Source organism: Mesoplodon densirostris, chromosome 11 (genome assembly GCF_025265405.1).
Source record: "Mesoplodon densirostris isolate mMesDen1 chromosome 11, mMesDen1 primary haplotype, whole genome shotgun sequence".
In the NCBI taxonomy this organism is placed as follows: domain Eukaryota; kingdom Metazoa; phylum Chordata; class Mammalia; order Artiodactyla; family Ziphiidae; genus Mesoplodon; species Mesoplodon densirostris.
The window spans coordinates 96,657,647-96,677,187 of NC_082671.1; the positions used below are offsets into that span (position 1 = coordinate 96,657,647).

Here is a 19,541-nt window from a genome sequence, read left to right on the forward strand (position 1 = left end):
TGCTCCAAAACGGGAGGCCATAACAGTGAGAGGCCTGTGTACCGCAAAAAAAAAAAAAAAAAAAAAAAAGTATGGAAAATCTTAAAATAGCAAAACCAGAGTCACATATATGTAAAAATAATGGAGTAGGAAAAAAACCTTGTAATGAAACTCCTAAAATAAATTATTTATGATCATCAAGGCTTCTTAAATGAAAACTTCTCAACCAAGACATCAAAAATGGCTTCAAGACCTGTAGGCAGCTGTCTCAATACTAAGTATAAAGGATAGAGAGGCATAGTGGAAATGTAGCAATAACAGAGGAAAAGACTATGCTGACGGTGTAAGTTTTACAGAATGATTCCTTGAAGTTAGATATTTCTTGATGTCCCGTAAGAATTTGAGCCCATTGTTTCATGGCCTCAAATCTTTGAGGGCTGCTAAGGACAGGTTAACCCTGTATCTGGAAAGGTTACATAATGAAATGTACTGGAAAAATGAAAAGGAAGGAAATGTGTATCAGTGATGCCCACTATAATATTCCTATATAGTAAATTACTACTTATGTTCAAGTTGTAATGCTTGGGTGGGGAGCAGGGTTGAGAGTGATGACAAGAGGAAAGGCAAACTAGAACTTGCTTGCAGGAGTGGTCCAGGAACCAACATCATAAGCAACACCTGAGGCTTGTTAGAAGAGTAAAACCTCAGGAACCACCCACACATACTAAATCAGAACATGTGATGTAACAAGATCCCTGGGTGATTCACATGAACATTAATGTTGGAAAGGCACAGAGTAGGAAGGTACCTACCTTTAACCTCATCTGCCACACCCCTTTGCTTTAAAGACCTTACATCCCACTATAGCCTACTTGAAATAGGCCTCTCTTATGCAAAACTTGGCAGTAATGTACAATTTATAAGTAGAAAACCCAATTACTTTTTGAGCGGTCTTCGGTAATTTGGGAAGTGTTAAAGAAGAAAGCATATTACTTACGGGGTCTTGGAGATATATATATATCTCTCCAATATCCAACGTATGTGTGCGTGTGTGTGTGTGGGTGTACATTCACAATCTGCTTTGAGAAAATAACCTGATTTTGTTCCTTTATTCCTTAAGAACGTCTATTTTATGTCATTTCCAGTGAAATTATTTGAGAATGAAAATTGAAAGATAATTTTTTCTCATATATTCACTCTGCTCTCTAGAAATTAGGGAAGCATTGGGAACCAGTTGGTACAGTACAGTTTTGCTTTTCTTACTACCTTAGGAAGCAGTGACAACTTGGGCCCTTAGGCCTGGATAAAAGGAAACTGCACACTTATCTCAGCAGTGTGTCCTTCGTCAGACAATATACCGTGATGGTATGTCTATAAACTTAATGTTCCTTTGAGAGTACAAACTTGGAGTTCTCTCTCCTATGACTATATACCTACTTTCTAAAATTTACCACAAAGGGATAATCTAATAATACTGGAAGGATCTTACTATTTAGGATTTACACATTTGAAAACCTGTTACTCTCTATAAATCCTTTTTCCATCAATAAATTCAGGAATCACAGCTTCTAGGTAATCACCCAGTTATAAAGCTATGAGGGAGCCAATGTGACACAGTGAAAACAGTATTATACTTGGCAAGAATATGCTAAGTTTAAATCCCAGCTTTACCAAGTATGGGAAATACCAACTCTCTTTGAGCCTCAGCATCTTCATCTGTAAAATGGGAATATTAGTGTCTAGTTCATATATGTGAAATTATAATTAAGAGGGTGACATATACAATGCAAAATATGGTGCTAGATAGACAGGAGATATTTGAATAAATGCTACTTTTTCTCCTTCATTACCCTGTAAATGGATTTAAAAAAAGAAAATAAAAGAAAAAAACAGCTTTCCACCAGAGCCCATGAATGCTGTGAATGAGTTAAATTTGTTTTCAGTGCCTCAAGATTTCCTCTCAGGTGTCAAATACCTTTGTGCGCTTTCTAGCTTCCAGGTCTGGGAGAACACTGAATAAATCCATTCATACTAAGTGCTTCTAACAGAATAATTGATTCAATATTTTCCTCTCACAACTCTATAGACATAACTCTACTGAGTTTTAGTATTTAAATTCCTTTGATATTTTCCTTTGATGATAACCAATCTGCTTTTTTTTTAATGCTCTCATCTGGAAATATCCAGTACTTTTTCCATTTTATTTGAAGTACTAAAAATGTCAACACATGTAGTCAACCGTTGATTATGTGAGGCCTTCAACATCTGTGATCACCCTCCTTGGAAATATATTTAGTAATTAGCCACAGTGTGCATCCTATCTTCCCAAACAGGGCAGAAGCCGAAAATTCCCTCATTTTCCAACTTTCTTCCAGCCAAGGTATCAGCACGTGACTCAGATTCCATCAATCAGATGCAACCTCAAGAGAATCAAAATCAGAAGTAAGTATAATGGGTAGGCAGCTGCACTCAGAAGACTCATCTTCTAATGAATGTGGTGCTTGCTCTTCTTGGTTCCTTGTGGGTGATGGTGTCAGAGCTCTGGATTCTAAAAGCTGCTGAGCCCCAAGGAAAGCTAGGTGGTGGGAATTATTTCTGGCTATGTAGAGTACTCTCAAGCCTATGGGAGAGTCTGTGGGCTACAGAATTCTCTACAATAAATCCTGTTTCTGCTTAAACTGGCAACAGTGGATTCTCTAGTTTGCAACTAAAAACGGTGACCCATGCAAGAAGACAAGTTTAAAAGTAGATCTATTTTCATTAAGTTTGGTTTTAATAATGATGATTAAAGACCTCCATCCTATCTTGGAAATTTTTCCTATTTGTTGATAATTGCTCATCTGCGCTATGTTCTCCTTCAGAAATTTTCTATTTATATTAACATTTATACAACAAATAATATTATATATGTATATATGCCATATCTAACTACATACACATACATACAGCATAATTATATATACATAGTTATATATACAGAGACAAAAGTATCACATATTACATAAACAATACCTATATACTATACATGTATATATAACTATATATACATAGTTGTATACTATATATAATTATACAAACATATATATATATAAATAGAATTACTAGTGTATATATACTATTCTCAATCTATTCATCAATCTTTTATCCTTTCAGTCATCATTTTCATGTCTTTAGTATTTTTCATTAAGTTCTGGGAAAATATCTACAATTTCTATTTAAATTTCAATCTATCAATTTTACATTGCCTCCACTGTAGTTATAAACTCAGAGATCCTATTAATTGCTTAATCTTTTCTGATGTTATATGGCTCCTCTTTCCAACTATGTATTTTATTTTCACAGATATATTCTGATCAGTTAGGATAGGTTAGATTACACTGCGATAATTGACACATCCTAAATCTCAGTGAATTAAGACAAAATTTATTTTGCATTCATTCATCCTATCCAATGCAGGTGAGAAGGGAAATTTGTCTCCCTTCGCTTATTTCTGGATCTATTTCCACAATTTTCAAGTCAGAAAAAGGGAAAAGCACTGACTCTTACAATTTGGGCTCAGAAATAACATACATCACATTCACACACATTCAACGACCCAATAAGACCTAGGAAGGTCTTCAACTTGGAAGAAGGCAGGAAAGTGCAATCCTATTATGTTTCTTGAAGTGGGAAGGCCAAATATATTTGGTGAATAGCATTAATACTTCTATCCCACACAGTGTTCTTGTGAATCACCTTGACAACAGGAATTAGAAATGTTCTAATTCTACAGAAAAAGATCTTTCTCCATTACTGAGAATTAAAATGGATCTATTAGACATTTCTTCAATTTCAAGCCTCTTGAAGGTCCTAATGAGTTAAAGATTTGCCCCTTGATGGGCTCTTCCAAACTAGTCTCTTCTGGCGGAATGATTTTTCTTTTCCTTTTTCTTTTTGGCTTTTGTGATAAGCAGTTTTTTCCTCATTAATAGATTCTTTGTGTCAATTTATTGGGAATTACCCAAGGAAAGGGAAGTTAAATAAGTATGCTTCAAATTATATCTTGGACTATAACATTTCCTAAATTGCTGATTTGGTATATTAGGTCAACCATTGATCCAGCTAACCAAGACACAGCCAGGGAGACATCTGCCCTTTCCCTCCCATCGAACTGATCACCAAACCTTGCCAATTTTGTCTCCTAAATATCTTAGGAAAGAATAGAGTTCTTGAAGGAAAAAAATTAATATCAAAGTCAATTTACAACAATTTGGCAGCCCCAAGGGAAATGTTAGATGTAACGGTGAATAAGCAAAATCTTGACAGCTAACCATTTTGATAAGGCTGCATTCAAGGGAAAACTAATAACCTTTTTTATTCTTTTTAGCAAACAAAGTCCTACATGCTCTTGATTAATAAGGAAAGAGGCTGGTGTTCAGCTTGCACAATAGGCATTCAAGAAATTGTTGAATTTGACAGAGCTAAAAAAATAAGTAAAAACATTCATACGGACTGCCACCAAGTTGAATAAGGATATGACCAGGTTGCTGTGGTCATACTCGCAATCAAGATAGGAAGGCGCTGACTGAATGCAACTTAATGAGGAATGCAGACCGTAGAAAGCTAGAGGGAATGTTCTGAAAAACAAATCCTAAAGATTTCCACGTCGCCAATGTATAACAAAAACTTTCCACTGGTTTCTAGCACTATGGTAACTAAGGAAAAGTTACAAGCTATATATTTAACAAGGATGTTTTTCGTAATGTTCTTAAAACGAGTTTCCGAGTTTCCGTTGGTAGACCTTGAATTTCAGATACTGATTTAATATATAGCAAAATGCCTTGTTGATGAAAGTATCTATTATGATTAAGATAAATTAGTTTCTAGTAACTTGTGCATTCACATTCTAAATGGTTTATTGTAACCAAAAGCACAGTGTTTTTTTCATGAAGAACAAAAAAGTCCTCTTCCCATCACAGCACCTAACCTTGTCATGCAAATTAAAGTATCTTTTAAAAATTATCCTTCTATTGAAGATTCCTGCGAACTGGCTACAGTTTATTTTTAAAATATACCAATAGTCTATTGAATCCTGATTTCTCTTTGTAGGTACCTGCTTTAGGAACGCCAAGCATTGATATGGAATGAGGGTATTCAACTGAAACCTCACAGTACACTCTTTCCTCTCAAACACACTTCAAATTTCTTATTTAAAACTTATTAAAAGCCAAGGAGGAAACCATTAAGATACAGTTACAGTAATAATCTCAAATTATAAATCCAAGGTAATTTACAAAACTTGCTTTAAATATTGGTTCCTGGGGGACAGGGGTAGGTGAGGGTATGTGATTATAAAAGGAGAATATGAAGGATGCTTGTGGTGATGGAAATAGTCTGTATTTTGACTGAGTGATGGATACACAAACCTATACATGTAATAAAAGTACACAAAACTAAAAACACACAGACACACACAGGGGTACAACGAAAACTGGGGAAACCCAATAAAACCAGTGGACTGCATCAATGTCAAAATACTGGGTTTGATACTGTATGGTAGTTCTACAAGACATCACCACTGGGGAAACTGGATAAATGGTACAGGGATCTCTCTGTATTATTTCTTAACTGCATGCAAATCTACAATGATCTCAAAAAAAATTTTTTTTAAATGTTCCTCTACTTTTCTCAAAAAGTCCATGTTTTAAAACCATCCAAATGTGGACCAATTCTCTGATATTTTTCTTCCCATGTAAGAGTAATCTACATAATTAGAAACTTGCCCCTAGAAGCCAAGTTCAGAGACCATAGTGTGAATGCCACCCAAGGAAGCATTTACATGGAGATATAATAGAGTGAAATTCAGGTAACAGCATGTGCGAGGGGTATACGTATGGCTAACAGAACAAACAATGCTTTTTAAGCAACTGTATAAATCATTCAAGTTTCTTAAAAACATCCTCCTTTAATGCACTGACTTTCATTTCATATTCACACAAAAAACTGTTCATCTGCCTTTTGTTTTGCTATTATTGTAATTAGCCTTCAAAATAGTCTTTCCGAAAACAGATGCACTAATGGTCTAAAAACATATATTGTTTTAACACATAGCAACAGTGTTAATTATAGGGCCATTTTGAGAATTTGATAGGCCTTAAGTATATTTGTATTTGATAATCCTCTCTACTACCAAGCATAATAAAACATATCCACATGACCCATTTAATATAATTAATACAAAAACACAAATATTGAGATGCAGTTGACTGACATAATGTTTTGTCTTGGAAACATTTAATTAGACAGTTACTAATTTCAATTTTGCAATTTTCCTTTTGTATTTTATGGCCAATAATTTTTGAAGGAAAGAGAAAAGGGGCCTGAATAATTTTCAGAGAGCCCTAAAAGTGCATATACCCTATATACTATGCACATAAACTATAATGAATTAAATAGTCCTGACTGATTTTAACATGGTTAAGCAGCATAATTCACTTTTAGAATATGGAATAAGGTGACATATAAGGGGAATTAGTATAATTGATTTAATTATATTATATTAATTTAATAAGAATAAAGCTACAGTGTTGGTCTTCTCAGGCACAGTAGCAAAAACTAACCTGAGCATGTGGGCAGCATTGAAGACCACATCAAACTCCGTGCTATCCAGTTCAGCCGCTTTTTTTGCCATCTCAGCTGCTTCTATGAGGCGAGCTTCTTCCAGAAGAAATTGACCTGCAAAGCATGAAGTCAAGTGAGCTGAAAACTGGAAAATAATAATCCTGTGAAACAACTAAAGCTGCTATAGAGAAAAACGTAAGAACAGTGGTAAGGGTGATATGAAGGTAAGATTTATGTGTACCGGGCATCTACGTGCTCATTATTTACTCATATTTTATATACCTTTCCCTTAATTGCAGGGCATCGCAATGTACCTAATCTGGTACATTAACAAATTTTTTTTCTTAAAAATCCTCCAAAGATTATTGAAGCAAGAAATAAAATGAACAAATTTAAAGATACACTACAGATATGTAAAAATGTTTTTAAAAAGTAAAGCAAAATAAAAAAGACTACGGGGGGGATTTTAGTTTTCTGATGGTCAAAGAGTTTGCGGATTAAGGCCCCATATTAGTTCTTTTGAATCTACAGCTTGGGTGCAATATATTTCAGTAAGTCACCCATCAACTGGTTTAAACATTAGTTGTTTCAGCTATATAAGTCACTATAATCATTATGTTGCATCACTAGTATAAAATTTAATTATTAGCTATAAACCTCTGAGATCCTAAGATGAGAGTTGCTTTGTAGGAAAAAAAGATATGTGACAAATATAACTTGAATTGATTTTAATTACTGGTCCTTTAAAACAGTTTTTGTCTCTGATGCACATTCACAAACAGGGCTACCCATATCAAGATATATTTATTTCTTATATTTAAGTAACACTAAAATTATTGGAAGAACATAGAAAGGTTGGTTTAGCATTAACTTATAGATTGACTAATAAACATGGAAGAATATTAACAAATACAGATTTCTGAGATTACTTTCAGGTCAGCTTTGCAAGGTTAGAATTATTGCAGATAGAGCCACACAATTCTTCAAAACTGTATCTCGAGAACTGTTATATGATGCTATCCTACAATCATATTGTAAAGGCAAAGAAAACAACATAAAAGTTGGGCCCAATTTTAAGGCTGTAAACATGGAAACAGAGAGAGCAGGCTGCTTTTTCATAGCTGAGGATTTATTAGCAGCAAAAGTAATGATGTTAAAGCCCTGTCTGATACAGATAATCAAATGAAAACCAAATCAAGGGAGGACAGAGATATGCAGAAACCACCCATGCAACTGACAGGCTTATAGAATTGTTTTCTATTTATTATTTCTCTTTGCTTTCACATTCCTGTTTGCTTAAAGTTCAAGACTTTAACAACATGAAAAATAGTTACAAAAATGATTGCAAGTCCTAGGCATACATGGAAACTGAAAAACTTTAAAAACGGGGGGTCCCTCAGGGCTTCCCTGGTGGCGCAGTGGTTGAGAGTCCGCCTGCCGATGCAGGGGACATGGGTTCGTGCCCCGGTCTGGGAAGATCCCACATGCCACGGAGCGGCTGGGCCCGTGAGCCATGGCCGCTGAGCCTGCATGTCTGGAGCCTGCGCTCCGCAATGGGAGAGGCCACAACAGTGAGAGGCCCGCGTACCGCAAAAAAAAAAAAAAAAAAAAAAAAGGTGGGTCCCTCGCTTACCGTTTATCTACTAAATATTACAAATTGTCTTCTGACCTAAAAGGACCAGTTCTTAAAATACAGGGGAAATTTTCTGTTTTAAGGATTTATAATAAACTACAGCCACTGCCTGTACTTAACCGTTTCTAAACTTCAATTGGTAAAGAGTGGTGCGTAAAGATAGGCCTAGGATTTTAATCCTACTTTCAGACTGGGAGTTGGAGATCCTTCAGTTCTTTCTACAAAAAGTTTTACATCACTTTCTTAGTTTGTCACCTAACATTTGGTGCCTTTCTCATTTCCCAAAACAAATATAATTGTTGGGTCAGAAAATTATTAAGAAAACAGAGTTGTAAATGGTTATGTTGATAAACAGAAAAACACATTACTTATGAAATTCATGTAGACCCTAACCCTACAGACATGTTGATATGAGATACAATTTAAAGTATATGAGGTTTTAAAAAAAGTAAAACAAAAATTAGACAATCTGTGGCGTACTGAATAATTAACATCCCCTCACATATCTTAGTACAGGATACCAGGCTAAACCCATATTTCAGTTAGCTATACTTATCACAGATTAAAAAAAAATTAAAACATAATATTAGGACTTCCCTGGTGGCGCAGTGGTTAAGAATCCACCTGCCAATGCAGGGCACATGGGTTCCATCCCTGGTCCGGGAAGATCCCACATGCCGTGGAGCAACTAAGCCCGTGCGCCACAACTACTGAGCCTGAGTGCCACAACTACTGCAGCCACGTGCCTAGAGCTCGTGCTCTGCAACAAGAGAAGACACCGCAATGAGAAGCCCGTGTACTGCAACAAAGAGTAGTCCCCACTCGCCGCAACTAGTGAAAGCCTGTGCACAGCAACGAAGATCCAACGCAGCCAAAAATAAATAAACTGATTTTAAAAAACCATAATATTAAGGCCTATTTACCTAACTAAATGTATTAATAAATATACTACTTATGTGATATTTAAACAAAGGATAATGTAGGAATTTATCAATTGTTCTTTTTCCTTTCTAGACAAATATTAATCCTGAAATGTATTCTGTATTAATAGTAGGAAAATACAACAATTAATGGAATAATGAAGGTTATTTTCTTAAAATTTATTACTCCAGATGGTAGAGGGAAAAGGAGATAATATTAGCTCTGGTAAAAAAGAAAGAAGGAAGGGAATGAAATCTATACTGTCCATACAGAAACAGAGACGGACAGTGACAAGAAGTCTGTGTGATGAAGACAATGATACTCAACGGCCTAAGAGGACAGTTGATATGCAATGTCCAGGGCAAAGCCTTGCAAGGTCTATTAATGCCGAACACATCTCTGTGTTCGTCAACAACAAAGAGTAACATTAACTAATTGTGTAAAATCAAATATACAATTTTTAAAATATTTAAAAACATTTCCTTATGGTTTAGGTAAGCTTTGCCACAGAACATAGACTTTGTAAGCAGCTTCCAAGATCACAAAACTACACAAAACACATAATTTCTAGTATTGCAAATGGTGACAGAAAGAATTCCTATATGATCATTTTCTAACAGGGGGATTCAATCATCATATTAACATTCAGAAAAACAATAACACAGCATATTAGTAAGGTATTTGCATAATTCCCTGCACTCTGTTCTCGACAGGCCATAGATCTCAACAGTCCAGGGTTAGTGTTTTGCTATGATAAAGCCATAAAACATTATGGAATGTGAATCATTTGGTATCTCTTTTTAAAGTGAATTTGAAAATCTGAACCAAAGTTGAAAGTATGTTATTATTATGCTGTTTATATAGTAATCGTTTGTTTGAAAGAGGGCCCAAAATTTATGGAAAATAGAGCAATAAGCATTTCAAATATATAGAACCAACGTAAATAAGGAAACAAAGACATACTAGGTTTCTTCTAAATAATTATCCGAAGAGCCTAAATCGATACGTTGTTGGGGGAATAAGAAACAAACAAACAAACAAAAAGATGACCTTAATTGCTCCTCTTCCACCAGCTTCTTCTACTATTGCTCCCACCAGACCCTGGCTCCAGACTCTGAACTACTTCCACTTCCCTTAGTGTAACCTGCTGCTTCACATCTTTATTTGTCCTGAACCCTCAGCCTCTAAGGTTTCTCTGCCTTGTCCCACCCCAAGCTCCAGGCCCGTCTTGCCTACCTCTTGGACATCTTTCATTTTTATGCCCTAAGTCATTTCCTTCTTGGTGAATCCTTCTTTGACCACTTTCCAATAGTGGTAGAACTGCTTATGATTTAAGTTCACTGTACTATGATTTACCATCTAAACTAGAGTACTTAAAAGAGTGAAAGAGAATGGTATTGTCAACTGTGCTATAACGAGGGGGAATAAACCAGAATTGTCCCAATACTGCTGCCCCACTTACAGCATATGTGACCGGCTGTTGATCTCAATCCTCTTGTCTTGATCACTACTGGGAAGTGAACTGTTTTACACAATAAGGCACTGAATCAGTTTTAGGAGAAGTGAGCAATACTAGCAAGTGAGCCAGAGGTGCTCTTCACTGAAGAATATAAAGGTCGACAGTTGCGCCCACCAAGACAGAGACAGATCCTGAAGTTCTGTGGGTAGGAGCTGCTACTGGGGCTCTGAGATTGAGGGTACCTCAGTCTGAGACACAGTGGAGCTAGGACACTGTGAGAAGTGAAAGGTGTTAGAAGAGGAAAGCAACAACACTTGAGAAGAGCAGGCACTTCGGGGAGTCCATCCACACTGGTGGATTCTGTAAGTCCTGAAAGGTTGCCTTTCCCAGTGGTTCCCCAGCTTTAGGGCACATCACAATCACCTGGAGGACTTGATGAACCAGAGAGCTAGGTCCCATCCCTAGAATTTCAGATGCGGCAGGTCTGGGGCAGAGCCTGTGATTAGCAATTTTAAGAAGTTTCCAACTAAAGCTGATGCTGCCAGTCCAGTGCCCACAGTTTGAGAACCAGTTGTCTTATGGGAAAAAGAAAATAAATGTTTTGCACCATACTCGGGACTCCATGTCTGGGATTGGGTACCAGTTAGACTGAACTTTTCTGGAAATCAACTGCATGTGGCATGCCTTTCCTCATATTACAGGCATAATGACCAGGTTACACATACCTGTGTAGCTAGAAATACATATGTGTATAAATAAGATATACTCATTACATGTAAGTTTACTCTCTCAAACTCGAAATAAGGAGATTTAAGAGTTTTATCCCTCATTTGCAGACTAGATCTCTGAGACATCACTTTTCTTTCAGATATAGTAGACAAACACATTCTTTGTGTTTGATACTTGAGTAGACTTTCAAATAAAGAAACCACAAAAATTTAAGTAAAATACATTTTGTTCTCCGGGGTGTATTGTGCTACCACACTTTATCATTATTTCTTTGGTTTGTAATTTGTCTTACCCAAGTTAATTATTGTCATTTTATTTCCTTTCTCCAGTCAAAGGGAGAAAAAAACAAGATGAGAAACTGTAAAGAAAGAAAGAAAAAAGACATTTGAATAGGAAAAAACAGAAGAGGATATAAAAAGAGAAAGCATTCTCTAGAGGTCCAGATACAAAGAGTGTAAGTCTCCTCACAGGCTAACGTGGGAAAAGGGGAAAAGCAGTCAACAGTTTTGGATTCAACTGTTTCAGTATTAAAGGGATACCATTTCTTCTCTGGACAATTCTCTAACTGAACAATTTAAATTACTTGGTAGATTTTTACCAACATATCAATATGACAAGCCTGTGAAGATCAATCTTTCATTAATTCCTGGATTTAAAAAGCTGTCTGAAAGGTAGAAATCCATAAAATTGTAAGCTGGCCTTAAGCCGTAGGCTCAAATACTGCTTAAAAGTTCTGCATATTAACTCCCTAGCTTAGTGGAACTGTCACTTCTTACTAAAATACTATGAAAAATTCACTCTTATGATCAATGCTACTAAATTAAGGAGATAAAATGATCTGTAATAAGTGTCATAATGATCCAATTCTCTTTAGTAAAAAATCATTCATATATAGCTTTAAAAATGGTCAAAGGCAAATGAAAATCTTATTTATAAAATAACAGCTAGAACATAGCATTTGCGTTAAAATATTTCCCCTTAGAGAGGACATCAGATTAGCAAAATGTATCCAGAATTGTCTTACTTCTACTGATACCACCCTGTCTCAAACCATCTTCTCCCCCGGGATTACAGCAATAACTTCCTAATGGGTCTCCACACTTCTGCCCTTGATTCTACAGGGTATTCTCAGCACAGCAGTCAAAGAGATCCTGTCAGATCCCGTCATTCTACAGTTGACCCAGGGAAAGTGAAAGTCATCACACTGGACTACACTGCCTGATATGACCAGCACGGGACTCTCCCCCCAACCTCTACATCGGTTCTCTGACCTCATCTCCTTTGTCTTCTACGACTCTCCCTCTTGATTACTTAATTATATTAGCCCCTTGCTGTTCATCTAACACACCAGAGTAACAAAGACCCATGCTCCACAGTCTTTTGCCATTCCCTCTACCTGGAATGCTCTTTCCCCAGATATCACAGTGGCTCACTCTCTTACTTCCTGGCACATGGTGGGGGTTTAATAGATTCATATTCAATAGCAGGACTGAATTAACTATTCATATTGCTTCATCTTCCAGAGCAAGCTAGAACCTAGTTAGCCCAGGTCACCAGGAACTTGCCTATTCATAGCCTCTCATCTCACAGTGATTTTCAGGCAGGGCTGCAGTGAATGGCCACACATGCTGGGCACTGCACAATTCTCAAGGGTGCCATTCACAATGATGTCTCTATGAATGTGTCTCTTGGACTTGAGCAACATGGTGGCCGTGGCCATGGTTTTAGAGCTTTGAATTTCCCTCGGAATACAACAAGTGATCCAGACATCAATGATACCTTCAAAGATATCTTAATTCCAGAACAGTTCAAACTACCTAAGGTGGCTAAAGTTTATTATATTCCATTGTACTATGGAATCACTTGAACGGTTTGGGAAAAAAAGAAACTCTAGGTTAAAGTATCCAACCCAAGATATGTACATTGTGCCTTGTATAAACAAGATATGGGGGATATGAAGATAAATGCAACATTTATCCTTGGAATAGTTCCCATCTAGCAGAGGAAAGAGGAGATTATGGAGATGGTTTAACTAGTTTAACTATAAAATGGATATAAATTTGAAAAGGGAGGTGTGCAAGGTATCAAGCTAAGTGCATGATTTCTGGATGGAGGTGGATTGTTTGGCTTTGTTCAACTTATAATCAAATTTAAATATACATAAAGGGGACTTCCCTGGTGGTGCAGTGGTTGAGAGTCCACCTGCCGATGCAGGGGACACAGGTTCGTGCCCCGGTCCGGGAGGATCCCACGTGCCGTGGAGCGGCTGGGCCCGTGGGCCATGGCCGCTGAGCCTGTGCGTCAGGAGCATGTGCTCCGCAACGGGAGAGGCCACGACAGTGAGAGGCCCGCGTACCGCAAAAAAAAAAAAAAAAAAAAAAAAAAAAAAATATATATATATATATATATATATATATACACACACATACACATAAAGGGCACAAGTAAGTGAACTTTTACAAAGTGACTATGGTCATATAATCAGAAGCCAGATCAGGAAAAAGAACATTACTAGTATCCAGAAGCAATCTATACCTGAGGGCTTTTTCCAAAGACTCAGATGACTGGAACAAGGAAAAAGCCACAGTGGAGGGATTTGGGCGGACTGCTTTTGGTGACGTCTAACGATAACAAGAAGAGTGGGTACAGTGGGGCTGAGGTGAGCCTTCATGGGCCGCTTCTATTAGGGGAGGTGGGTAATGCATTCCTGGTGAGACAGCGTGGGTGATAGCCCAATGGTCAGGATTTAGACAAGCTGTTGAAAAGAGAGTCTGCTGAAGACAGGCCACTTGTTAATGTGTGCTCCTTATGCCTGGGAGAAATAAAATTATGGAGGACCAGCTTCTCTCTTGCTTCTCGGAAGAGAAGCTTGCTGAACGTCTGAGTGAGGTATGCTCTCACTCTTCAAACCAATCTCTCTCCCCTGCCCTTCTGTGAGTTTTGCTGCTTTGTGTTTTTGTGCATTGGCTGCCTGAGTTAATAAAAGCTGTGGTTTACTGAGACAGACTCAGTGTGATCAATGTGCCACAGTTACTGGCTAAGAGAACAGGTGAGCCTGGGAAACAAGGAAAAGGACACCCAGTAGATCAACCTGGACTGCTCACTTTGAGGCTGGAAGGCCCTGATCTGTCCCTAAGATCCAGCCAAGAATTTGCCCTGAATTGGACAGGTGGCATGAAAGGTGTCCAGTGCCAAGGAGAGCAGAAGAACAGCAGGCCAGGGCTCTGTGCTCACCTGAAAAGGAGGTCAGGAAGGTTAGCATTGCTTTATTGCATTGATTTCTCCCCTGACTCTTTCCAGAAGGGTTATGAAACTGATGGAGTTATGAAGACTGTCAGATGGGGAATGGGAATTAGCAGGGAGCAAGGAGGAGAAGAGAGGAGACTGGGGAGGAGTTGCAGAGATCAGAGAGAGCGGAGGAGCGGGGAGAGGGGCACGGAGGGGGAAGCAACCTAATCCCATTATAAGTTTAAGTAATACATAGATTCAATAGAGATCAAGGGTGCTTCATCAAGAATGAGACGTTCATGCTAAGACTTGAAACAATCTGAGTTTCATCACCTAAAGATGAAGAGAAAGACATAACTAAATGAGGGGTACAACCTAATCAAAGACAGAGGTAAGCAGCCTCACTTTGTTCTGGGATATTGTGTAACCTGAGACAAAGCAGCTGTAAGGAAAGAGAGGAGGCAGACAGAGGACTCAAACGCAGACACTGAAGTCACTACAGAAAGGAACATGCCTCTGAGACTAAGTTAAGGCAGGCGGTAATGAGAATGGAGAGAGGTGGTCAAAGAGCTTACATCCTCTTCGTAAGAAGAGCTCAGAGTCTTCTCACTGGGCTCCACACCATCTCTAAGGGCTTTGTGGAGGTATTCACTTACAGATGCATCCGAAGGCATGGAGGAGTCAATGGCAGGGTACACGAACGTACCTTTGGGAACCATTGTTTTAATTAAGCAGAAGCAGAATGCAAACAAGAATCTCCCAAGTGCATTCGGTCACTAAATCAAATAGCTAAGACTGGAAAAACAGTCTCTGTCTCTGTCTCTTTCCTCCCCACCCTTTCTTTCCCTGTTCCCAATTACTTGTAACTTATAATCTTCTTTCTTCTTATAAGCAATTATTCCCTTTCCCTCTGGTCCTGTCTGCACGTTGACAGGTAAGGATTTATTCTTTTTCTTAATGCGTAGGTTCTTATTCTGTCTCCTCTTCCCCTAATTTCTGTCCCTTATTTATATATCTTATTCAAAAATTTTTCTATACAATTCATTCATTCCAGGACATTAGTATGGTTTCCACTATAATTTTAAGAGAATAAAGGGCCATTATTACAATTTACTGAGCATTTATTACATGCTAGTTATTTTATGAAATTGCAAGTGAACCCTCACAACTTGAGTCAGTAGCAATCATCTCCAGATTAAGAACCTGAGCAGCAGGGAGGCTAGGGGAAGGTGGGACATGCTCAAGGGGGTAATCAGCAGTAGGGCCGGGTGTACCTCCTTCCAAAACCCATGATCTGCCGTCCAAAATCCAGTGCATTTTCTGCGCCCTAATCCAAAACTTCATTCAGTTCTCGTCATCTTGCTTTTATAGCTCTTTGAGTCCTATACAAACTCTTCAAAAGAATATATGTAAATTGTTGCTATGGTCTGAATGTCTGTGCCTTCCTCCCATTCATATGCTGAAATCCTAGCCCCCAAAGTGATGGTATGTGGAAGTGGGGCCTTTGAGAGGTGCTTAGCTCGTGAGGGTGGGACCCTCATGAATGGGATCAGTGCCCACACAAAAGAGACTCGGAGAGCTCCCTTTTCCTTTCCACCACAGGAGAACACAGAGAGAAGATGGCTGTAAATGAGGAAGCGGGCCTCACCAGCACCAAATCGACCTGAGCATGATCTTGGGCCTTTCAGCCTCTAGAACTGTGAGGAATAAATTTCTGTTGTTCATAAGTCATGTAGTTTATGGTATTTTGTTATAGCAGCCCTAGTGGACTAAGACAAGAACTTAACTGTACCTTTTTCTTAGCAAAACAGGATTTGGTCACCAATGATTTAAACAAGGTAGATCCTATTCCCGTGCAAAAAATGGAAGCAGAGATAAGAAAAGGAAAGAGTAGAACCACCTGAAAGCCAGTCTATCCTCCCTTAGTCATTCTTTTATTGAACAAAATATTGACGGACCACCTGCTTCGTGTGAGGTATTGTGTTCAGTGCTGGAGAAAGGCCACCTGGTTATTTTCAAGATTCTCTGGTTTTGAGCCTCAGGTTCCTCACTTTTTAAACAAGGATAACCTCAGTGTTATCAGAAGGAATAAACAAGGCAGCATGAATAAAACTGCCCAGGGTGGGGGTTGGCGCCTTGCCTCCTGTCTTTGCTCTTCACTCCCCTCTGCTTCAGCTCCTTCCCTCCATCTGCCCCTTTCAGGCTCTTTCCCTGACTGGAGGACCTCCAGCTGGCCTTCCTTCCTGAGGCTTTCCAGTACATGATTATGAGAGCTCCGTGGGTCTCTCCACCAGCAGTCCTCCAAAATCTCAGCATTCTGGATCTGTGTCACATTTGAAGACCCACCAGGCTCATATTTCCTAAGAGTGAAACTTTGAAAGCACCAGGCAAACCATAAAAATATCATGGGCTGGAGAGCAGACAAGGTTCAAATCCTTGCTCTTCCAAGTTACTATGCATGAGGGCCTTCGACATGTCACTTACACTCTTGATACCTTAAACCTTGCATCTGTAAAACAGGGATAACGTTACTTTGATCTAACAGAGTTAGATTACTGGAGTGACAAACTGTGCATAAAAGCACCCAGCACTGGGTCAGAAATGTAACTGTTTGACACTGAGATTCCATAATAAGTGTACTAGCATTAATGGATACATATGTGCCTGGCATGACACTAAGCACTTTTCTTTATGTAAATTCTGAAAACTCTGGAGTCAGGCCATGCCATATTACTTGAATTGATTTAATCATTCTAGTACTGTGAAGCATCTTATAATCCTTGTATATTTTATAACAATAGTATTCATTTCTTTTTTGAAATATAATAAATATAATAAAACTTGGTGGGTGCTATGGTGTAAATGTTGAAATCTTAATTCCCAAGGTGAGGGTATTAGTAGGTAGGGCCTTTGGATGGTGATTAGGTCACGAGGGCTCTGAGATTTGTGTTCTCATAAAAGAGGCCTCAGAGACCTCCCTCATTTCTTCCACTGTGCAAGTATACAAGGGGAAATCTGCAACCCGGAAGAGGGCCCTCACCGGACCATGCTGGCACCCTGATCTCAGAATTCCAGCTTCCAGAACTGTGAGAAATAAAGTTCTGTTGTTTATAAGCCACTCAGTCTGTGGTATTTTGTTACAGCAGCCTGAATGGACTAAGACAGTGAGTCAGACCTATGTCATTTTGGAATCTCAGAAGCATGGTATTATGAACATCTTCCATATGGGGAAAGGGGAGCGAGAAGAGGTAAAGACATTTGCTTACAGCTGTACTACTAACAACTGGCCATTTGTATGACAGTGGTGCCAGGCTGCGTAACGCCTGATTGCTATCACCATAATGATTGGTGATTGGTTTTTATTTTTTATTTATTTTTATTATTATTATTTTTTGAGGTACGCGGGCCTCTCACTGTTGTGGCCTCTCCCGTTGTGGAGCACAGGCTCCGGACGCGCAGGCTCAGCGGCCATGGCTCACGGGCCCAGCCGCTCCACGGCATGTGGGATCTTCCCGGACTGGGGCGTGAACCCGTGTCCCCTGCATCAGCAGGCGGACTCTCAAACCACTGTGCCACCAGGAAAGCCCTGAGTTGGTTTTTAAATGTGTTTTATGAAAAATGCTTATAAGGCTCAAGTATACACTGCATAAGGGTTATAGATTGATATACTATGTATTTAATATATTAAGAATTTTAGTTGTACTGTGAAAACTAAAATTTTATATAAAGTGTTTATATTTTAAGCAGTATTTTATATTATACTTTCTGTAAAAGGTTATTGGAAATGAAAATTAAAAGGCCAATAAGTAGTAGATTCAAAATAATAAATATTATATGTATACACAATTCTTACTTATTCTCCTTCCTGAAAAGAAAATTCAGATAGAACCAAGAATGGAATATTCATCATAAATGCATGAATTCCATAAAGACTTCTCCCTCTTATTTTCAAGTCTTTTATGGCTTCAGAATAAAAAGGTAAAAAACAACAGAAGAACAAAGACTGCCTCATCATTCACTGAAGCTTGGACCTTAAATGAGTTGTCCATGTTTGACAAGATAAATAGAAATAGTCTTCTACCTCTAAATGTCCTGAATGATAATAAAAGGTGAGTGATTCCCAACTTTCAGTGTATCTGATACATATTGTATCATCTACCAATAAAGCATCCATGGATGTAAAATATCTGTGTTCATCTCTTACACTGACATAGAGCTGATGACAGTGCAACACAGCAGTCAGGAGTGTTCTGGTTCAAATGCTGCCTCTATACTAAGTGGCATTGAAATCTTAGATAATCTACCTTACAGCTTGATGACCTCACCTTCCTCATTGTAAAATGGAGACAGGTAACTTCATCACCTGGCTTTTGTGGGGATTAAATGCGAATTTCTCAGGACACAAGAGCACTTAGTAAATGTTTGTACTGTTATTATATTTGATGAATTCATCATGTAAATACAGTATTTAATAGAGAATTCAGACAAGATGCCTTGCTCTACTTTTTATTCCTTTCTCACTTAATTTTTGTCTTAAGTTTTACATGTTGAGTTCTGTTAAATAATTTTTGGATAATTATTTGGTTACTATAATAATTTGCCTATCTTTTCTACAGACTATCTGAGCAATAGATTAAGGTGCTTGTACTTTCACATTTTGCTAAAGAATTTAGTCCTTCCAAAACTAATATGCTCATTAAAGAAAACATAAAATAGAAAACATTAAGCCTGCCCCCCGCCAAAAAAAAATTGACTGTAAAAGTCCAAAAAGCTAAAATATCCATCTTAACACTGTTTACTTTGCTTTTTTAATGATATAGCTATTTTGTATAATTTAATCATTCTTCACGTACCATAACATAGATAGTTGCCTCTGTTATTATTATTCTTTATAAATTTAACCTAGGGTTTATAATATTTCCTCAAAAAGGGATAACCATAATTTATTTAATTATTTTTCCTTCTTGGGGCATTTAGATGCTTTTTAAATTT

The 19,541-nt window shown here is 38.0% G+C and overlaps 1 protein-coding gene across 3 annotated transcripts in view; it reads right to left on the reverse strand.

Moving 5' to 3' along the window:
* Positions 1–19,541, reverse strand: part of TMTC2 (transmembrane O-mannosyltransferase targeting cadherins 2) — a 423,341-nt gene that overhangs the window by 59,077 nt on the left and 344,723 nt on the right. For all 3 annotated transcript variants that reach the window (XM_060112322.1, XM_060112321.1, XM_060112324.1), the window contains one exon: positions 6,579–6,693. In XM_060112322.1, coding sequence (XP_059968305.1) covers positions 6,579–6,693 — 115 coding nt within the window. The remainder of the gene's footprint in view (positions 1–6,578; positions 6,694–19,541) is intronic.